The 8,661-nt window shown below is 39.1% G+C and overlaps 1 protein-coding gene across 1 annotated transcript; it reads right to left on the reverse strand.

The window, feature by feature from the left end:
• Positions 1–60: 60 nt before the first annotated feature.
• On the reverse strand, positions 61–4,405 carry LOC109486939. Its single transcript, XM_019790845.1, has 5 exons — positions 3,545–4,405; positions 2,652–2,880; positions 2,094–2,133; positions 1,581–1,701; positions 61–1,355 (listed from the first exon to the last, which is right to left on the reverse strand). The coding sequence occupies exons 1-4, from the start codon at positions 4,388–4,390 to the stop codon at positions 1,605–1,607; spliced, it is 1,212 nt and encodes a 403-aa protein (XP_019646404.1). The 5' UTR covers positions 4,391–4,405; the 3' UTR covers positions 61–1,355; positions 1,581–1,604.
• Between the last annotated feature and the right edge of the window lie 4,256 nt (positions 4,406–8,661).

The raw sequence follows: 8,661 nt of genomic DNA on the forward strand, positions 1-8,661 counted from the left end.
AACGGTTAAACAACAAGTTCCGTAAGAAGCTTTATCATGTAAAAGAACGGTTCATTAAATGTACAGGAAATTAGAACTAGAAAAACCTGTTCAACAACCGTAACCTTCAACCCTAACCTTCATCAACGTAAGCTACACTGTAGTTTTGTCCACACTGTGTATTCCAAATATTGTTCAAAACTTCATTTATAAAAGTACAAGTCTTAGTTACAATACCAGATGCTCTGGCCTTATTTGTACACCCTATTGTTACAGTAGAAATACATATATGTTACAACATTTGATTTTTTACCACTCAGTGGCCCTTTACTATCGAAAATACCATTTGATGGGTTCCATCTAGATAAAAATATCAATCATCTTTTTACAAGGTCTTAAATTTTGTGTCGTCACTGCTCATAGTTTGATAGGAAGAATTCAAAATACATTTTGTGTACTAAATGGAATTTGCAACTTTGGTCCTGATCGAGACATACATGTACATCATATTCTTATCTCTATCTGACAATAAATCTAAAAGATAGCTAAACAAATAAAACTTGACTTAATCAGCCTTGTAGACTGCAGGAATTCAATCTGATTGAAACCTCCCTGATCCTAAAACCAACGGCACACTTACTGACATCGGCTGATATTCACATTCTCAACCTTTGGTCCAGACATACATGTACATTGCCTTCTTGTTTGCAATTTATCCATCAAGAGGCACAATTCACAACTTGTCTGTAATCAAATCTAAAAGACTATTCATCAAAATCAAATAAAACTTAGACTTACTCAGCCTTGTAGTAAGCAGTACCACAACATACAAGTTAGGAGTTCAATCTGATTGAATCATCCGATGATGATATTAAGTTTTTTACATTCTTCTAAACCTTTGGTCCAAGTTAATTAGGACTGCTTTAAGTTAGGAATTCAGTCAGGTTGAAACCTCCGCTTGTTCCTACTTTTACCAACAGCTACATGTACTTATCAAATAAGATTTGTTACATTCCAAGCTGTGGTCCAGACATGCCTGTACTAATTATATGTCTGTTATTCTATGAAGAGTCAAATACACAAGCCACAAGTTTTCGCTATCTTATATCAAATCTAAAAGTCATATTAATAACAAATCAGCATTCTAGAGTGCTACAAGTTAGGAATCTGCGTAAGGAGGATGTGCAGCCTTACTCTTAATGTGAGACCATAATATATTACAAATTAATAATGTAAAATGTTCAATTTCTTCTCACTTAACCAACTGGCCATATTTTCTGTCTGGTTTCAAGACATTCAGTGATTCTCTTTCTATCACTCTTCCAGCAGGTTGAACAGAACAGCCTCCTCAAACGTCAACATCTGGCTGGTCGGCTCTGAAATGACAAAAACATGACGTAAACATTTGGAAATGATAATCATTGTGCCATTTTTAACAAGCATAATTGGACTCTTAATCCTAAAAATTTCAACCTACCCAGTTGCATGTAAGAATCATCTGTAACAGTCCATAGCTTACAACTTTTTTCCTCCATAAAAGAATTGAAATTATAATTTATATGACAGAGTCATTAAAATGTTATGCTTGCCTGTCAGCTTACCTTGTCACATGTGCAACAGGTCAGCTAGTCCAAATCTGGATCCTCGCTTTTGGTGCCCTGTCCTTCAGCTGCAGCTGTCTCGGTGCCCTGTTTACTTGAAGCTGAGTCATCTTGCTGTGGACTGTAAAAAGAAAGAAAAAAATAGATGTCATTAATCTTAATTTTCGAAAGCCGTAAAAAAAGGTTGACAGCAAAGTTGGCACAGTTGGCAATTATAGCGGCAAGAAGCAGAACTCCAGTCAGAAGCTCTGAGGAAGGTGTCTGATAGGCATCAAAATGTAAGGTTGTGAAAAAGAAAATTCCTAGTATATCCTATGAGTAATAGATAAAATTAGCATCAATATCAATTATAGAAAAACTACAAAAATGAACTTCAGGGTGATAACTAAGATCCATCAAAATGAGTTTAACCAATAAAGGACTTTATTAATAGCAATGAGGCAGTAAAGTGATAACGATTGTATAGTGCAGAGATTTTTGTCCACGTGTTAATTACATTACGCAGTTACATACCTGCCTGTCTCTTCACTGGGAGAAGCGGCACTAGCTGCACCTGGAGGAATAGCAATTGGGGGACTGGTGAGGGAAACTGGTATAAAAATACAGCTTAATGATCCAACTTTCTGTAAATCCTAAAACAAAATTTTTTAATGCATCAGAATATGTCAGATGATGTTACTTATGACAAAAAGTTTAATAAGCTGATTGTGCATCTGAATCAACCCAAAATCCTGAAAATGTCACAGAATTAACTCAACTGATTCCAACCCTAGAGATAATATAAATTTTTATAATCTAACCGCATGACTGACTTTTTCCATTCACTTATAGCCATCAATAAGTTGGAATCATAACATTTCTCCCTACTAAATGTATTTAGAACAACATGACTACAATTTGTACTACATTTTACAATCTTTCCTGAAATAAATTTTGACACAGTGACTACACTGGCACAATTGCAGTTATCTATAGTTATCACATTTCTGTTGACTTTGTCAAATTGGCTTAGAGTTAGCATTAAACACCTAATCAGCAGCAGACATGTATACTGCAAACAAGAAACGTCACCTGTTGGCTGTCCTATATTGAAGAATTTTAAAACTTTGTCAGCTAGGGCTTTGATCTCCGAATCAATTTCTTCCCGTAGGAAGTGATGTATAATTCGGATGTACGATTGTGGTTCTTCCTCAACTCCTAGCTCTTTCAACACTCCCTTGGCGTCAGTGAATGAAGAGGGTTGTGCCAGCCACTCTTTGGTCTCATCTTCAGTCACTTGATGAAATTCGGGATCCTTGAGCTGGCCAAAATATGTTGTAATGATTGTAGTTATTCTTTAGACACCTGATCACATTGATAACTCTAAGCTCATGATGAAGCAATGGTGGCAACCAAAAGATGAAGCATATGCATAACTATCAGGCTAATATTAATTACCATAACTGATTAAGCATGCTGTTTCAACTGAGACAAGAAATAAAAGGAACAATAATCATTGTTCCAAACAGTCAGCACACGGCAGTAAAGTAACTGCATATATGCTTCATCTTGTAACTAAATGAGAGTAAGGCATACTATTTGTAGTGGATTAATGCAGCCCTGTTTTCACTGAACACAATTGTAAATAAATGTATTAAATTTCATGACCGTAGCCAGAGGAGATTCGAAAGAGGTCAAAGGTCCACTTTTTATTTGGAAGGTCCGAGATTGGACTGGAATCTTATTTGCCTCTTGATTTTTCCTTTGAAACCCCCTCAAAAATGCAGGAAATGCCATTTCATCAGGTTCGATTTTCCAGGGGAGCACATGCCAAATGAGTCAATGACCCTAAGAACTCTGTCTATGGTGTTCACCGGTCCTGCAGACAGTAGGGAGAACCCCTCCAAGCAACATCCTCAGGGCTACTGGCATGAATTTCTATTATCATTCACCTCATTTAGGTTAACTCTATTTTGAGTACTTACCTTGTCTTTACCACCTTTTTCCTTTAGAATATTCCGAACACTGTTCATATATTTCTCCCTGATGCTGAAGGCACGGCAGTGTTTCCTCAGGAGGTCATCTAACTTTTCTATTTTCTCCATACTTTCTGTTTTTCCTCCCTTCTCTTCGAGGTAAGACTTCAGTGCTGTGGCAGACAGGAAGTTGTTTTCCTGTTCATTTTTTTGGTAACAATACCACTCTACTTTGATTCGAACATACTTCTTTGTGTTTTCCCGCAATATGCGTTGCTCCTTTTCCAGAGCCATGTCTGCCTTGTAATCCCTGTCAGTGAGGATGAATACTTTTGCCTTCTCCTGTTCTTTCTCACATTTCTCATCCTGATGGAACAGATTTTTATCCAGAAACCCAACCAGCTTTCCTACAACATCGGGTGTTGGTCTTGTACTGTTACAGTGCACAACAATTTTGTCATCAATGTCAATGTTGCGGAGCTTCTTTATCCATGCTTTCAGTACTTCTGCATCTGTTTCATTTTCAACAATAAGAATGCACTTTGTTTTAAGGGTTTTGGAAAACTCCATCAACCTTGTGGTATGGTCACTTCCCCTAAACAAAGTGCCGAGTGCTGACATGACATCTTTTGGAATGATGCGGGGATTGTCACCATCAAGTGATATGATGCGACTGCATGCCATTAACGTGTCTACTGCATGGCATGCAAGCACAACACAGAATTGTTCCTTCTTCAGGTAGTTCAATAGCTTCCGCACCAAATTGCCATGAAACAAAGCAACTGGCTCATCTAAGAGCAGATGCATCGGCTTTTTCCCCTCCTCCTTTCCCTGCACATAGAGCACCATCAACATGATGATGATGACTTGCTGTAAGCCAGCGTCACAACGAAATAGTGGAAGACTAACACCATGTTCCATGACCTCTATCTGTACTTTTTTTTCACGTTTATTTGGGATAAACTTCACTTCACATCCTGGTCTGATTTTGAATTTCTTACTATTAAGTACTTCGCTGATCTTGTCACCTTTTTCCTGAAGTGACTCTAATATTTTTTCTGTGTCATTGCCTTCTAGTCTTAGCAGCTTTCTGACATGTCTCCGGCTATCAACACCTATGTTGTACACAACCTTACTCTTTGCATGTATGTCTTCCTGGCTAACAGGTTCTTCTGTTCCCTGGCTGCCAAAATAAAATGGAGCTGTGAATGCCCCTATGTTAGAGATGGACAAAACAGTTGGGCATCCAATCTCTTTTAACTTTGACCTGCTATAGCTACATGAAACTGTCACTGTGCCACCCAATTCATCACCATCCAATTCACTGCCAACTTCTGCAGTGACTTCAAAACAAATTGGATCAGTTTGTCCAGAAACTTTGCCACTGATTTTCAAAACTTTACTAGTGTCCTTCTTATACCAAATGAGCTTATAATCTTCTAAGCCTACCAGCTTTGCAAAAGCTGTCTTCTGGCGTTCAATTGAGTATTCATCATCACTTGTATTATCAGAAATTGATTCGGCAAAAAGTCTTGAAAATAGTTCAATAGCTGTCAGCACTGTAGTCTTGCCTCTACCATGTTCTCCCAGGAGGGAGGTTGATTCTGTATGAATCTGGATGGTACATGGTTTTCCAAACCGACAAAAGTTTTCAACACTTATTTCAGTCAGCAGTGACCCTGTAATGGAAAGGAAGATAAATTTTTAGGGAAGTAAATCAAACACTATTACAACACTATAACAAATGATACAACTGCCTATTAAAGTGTTTATGGCACCCAAATACTCAGCCACTGTTCAATATGCCGATACCGTGTTTAATCACAACACAGCAACTGCTTCAGAACAATATTTCTCTTTTTTTAATGCAACCAGGGCAAATATTGTTGGTCATGCAGTTGCATGTGATCATGGTAATTTAGCACTGTTTGCTTCTGAAAATATATTTTGGTGTCCTAAGCACTTCAATCCTGTTGTTTGGGGTTATTTGTCTATAGTAAATGATGATGGTTTTGTGTGAAAAATGTGACTGTTGGTTATATTATGGCTTTCCTGGAGACATTTTGAAGCTAATGCAATCTTCATGCTTTCTGACATAATTCCCCCTTAAAGTTTACAAAACACAATATTGACACATCAAATTTTTGCCATGATCATAACTGAAATTTAAGTACAAGGTGTCCTTCTGAAGTCCCAACTCAATTTGCTTAAGTGCCTTGAAATCGTAGCAAGGAAAAAATGATTATCTGTGTCCAAGGGCAGGGGTGGGGGGTCTTGGTTGTTGAAAGATTACCGTAACACATATTACATATTTTAGCTTACATAGTTTGACCTTTTCATGAGCCATTCTTTGGTACTGGCAGATAACCCAATATTTAACCAGCAGTGCTTAGGGGCAGCCTTGGACAAACCAACCCAACCAGTTTTATTTTTTCATTGCGCAGCTCAGTTTCGTTGGGCGCCATTTTTTCCAACTGTTGGGAAAAGAGCACTACGTATACAAAAGTGAGTAGTGCCCATTGGCACTTGTCTTAAGTGTGCTAAAAGTCAATTAAGTGTTCTTACCTTCAGTAGTCATGCCAGTGCTTCTAAGATTGGTTAGTCACCTATGAACACCTGTAACTGCAAGTTCTCGAAATATTTTTGAAATATTTGGATGACGGGAACAGCAGGCGCTAAACCGGATAGCGAGTGTGGCCTCGGCTATTGCATTACCTAGTTGCAAGAGCGTGGTCTGTGCTGATTGGCTAGGGTGAACAATGCGTGTTTGTATTCGTCTGGTGTCGTGTCACCGTGTTACACCTTCATATACTGTAAGGCAGCCCTGATTAGATTAGTAATATGTCCTCATTGAATGCGATCAGATTAGTAATATGTGATCAGGTTAGTAATACAGTTACCATGTAATTAGCAGGAGCTGGCACTCACTACAATATACAAATGTAAAAGCTCAGGGAGAGGGTCTGAAATCTCTCTTTATTTTGTAGTGGACATTAGGAATGGGTTGTTGACATAGCAAATATTTGCAATTTACCTGTTGCACCAGAACAGTAAATTAGCCGGAGGCAATGTAAATTGCAGTGATTTACACATAAAACAAAGGGAGCAGGGGAAGGAGTGTTACCTGTACTTTTGGTAGCTCAAATCGATAACTTATAATGTAATACATATATTGCTTTCTCCATAGAAATATGAGCTGTACCTGGTCAGGAGTTAGTCTGGCATGTATGTATTCTGGTGTACAGCAGGTCCTGGTAACTGACATCCGTCCTACTGACATTGTAGACGCCTCTTTCACCAAGGCAGCCCCCTTAAAAAATAAGTTATGAATTTCAACTTGTTCCTAAACTGAAGTTAGAGTTAATCTTAATCTTTCTATAATAATTGTGTGTGAAGCAGAATAACATTTTCTTATTAGCCATATTCTTTGAGCTCCAAACCCTACCTGCGACATTTTGGTCCTTTTTACTCCGCGAAGGAGGTATACCCCAGTATTGTGGGTAGACGGTTTTTCGTGTTCGCAGTCAAAACACAGGGTTCCCTTTTTAATCGGCATGCAATTGTATACGTCATCTGCAGGCATGCCAATGTAATATTTCAGATACACCCCTTTATTTCAGGGCATATTGGACTGGCCGAGAAAAACCGATTGTCATGAATAGCGGGGGGGGGGGTCAAGCAGACGTAGGGTGAATTGTTTAAGCATAACCAGATGTGGGTCGTCCATTGTTTATGTATGGATGATGTTTTTTAAGGTGTTCACGGTGAAAAAAATATGGCTGTGTCCATTGTATTTCTCTAAAATTGGGCATGTCGTGTGCCATTATGTCTGTGGTTCTCTAAGCAGATATTAGGTAGTTGTTGGAAAACGAATGAATTACATCATTATAGAAAGGATCATTACTCATATATAAGGTTGTACTAGTAAGTAAGTAGTAAAGCCTTTGGCATAACAGTCCTGTATACTGTAATTCACTTCATGTTCATGGTAGGAAAAGTTCAGTCTGGAGGTGTTCACGGAACTACTGGTATATGTTACATGTTATATACACAGTGGTGGCAGGCACAGAAAAAAAGTTGGTAAAAGTACATGTACCATGAAAAAATTATTTAAAATTCACATTCTTGGCTACCTCATACCACACAGGTCACTGTTGAACCCTGCACAGTTAATCAACTGAAATCTAAACTCCGCCAACTCACCTCTAATCCTTGCTGCTCACGACAAGATATCCCATATATCCCATTAAATCAGCGCCACCAGGGGTCTCCCTAGACATGTTTAGGGGAGAGGTGAACCATAATCTGTTGATGCCACTCTACAAAAAAGATCATTGAATGTTCATGCAAATAGCGCTGCTAGGATTTTGGGGAGAGGGGAGCACCCTTGCTTCATTGCCTGGGGAGAGCCCTGGCCACCAAAAACAATACCTGCATCAGCCTTCTCAAAACAAGCCGGCTACCGGCGAAAATCGCCGCCTACTCAAATTTTTGCGCCGGCTACTTTCGTCAAAATTTTCAAATTTTTGCGCCGGCTACTTTCGTCTAAATTTTCAGAAAAACAAGTAAGCTCCGTTACATTTTCTCACAAACTTCACCGGCTCATTTCTTCTGACGAACTTCAGACAAATTTCTGCTAGCTTTCTGGATCTGAAAACTGCTTCTTTCTTAGCCTCCTGTGCAGATTTCTAGTGCACGAGTCAGCGTTTGCTTCTACGAGCGGCCCGCGGCCGGCCAGAGCGGCCGAAACTTTACGGGGGGAGGTTCTCGTTCGGGGCTCGAGTTGTATCCGCGGAGCTGTATCGCTCGAGCTAGGCGGAACTTGCTTCGTAAACTCGTTGCTCACGAAAATTTATCAAGCCGCTACCTTCCCAACTTCTCCCGGCACTAGTCACATTCCTGCTACAAATAACTAGTACAAATCACGTCAAAAAATATCAAGACATGTATAGAAGCGTGTTCATATCTTTCATACACAGAGACAAATTTTCAAAAACAAATCGCCATCAGTGAGATTTCACAGCTGTTTCATTCATCAAAAGTTCTTGTCGATCGTAAAATGATCACTCATCTGTTGTCTCCACTAGTGTGGCATTTGTAGCTTAATCACGGCTAGCCAAAATCAG

Source organism: Branchiostoma belcheri, unplaced genomic scaffold, assembly GCF_001625305.1.
Source record: "Branchiostoma belcheri isolate BF01 breed outbred unplaced genomic scaffold, Haploidv18h27 scaffold84, whole genome shotgun sequence".
NCBI classification, from domain to species: domain Eukaryota; kingdom Metazoa; phylum Chordata; class Leptocardii; order Amphioxiformes; family Branchiostomatidae; genus Branchiostoma; species Branchiostoma belcheri.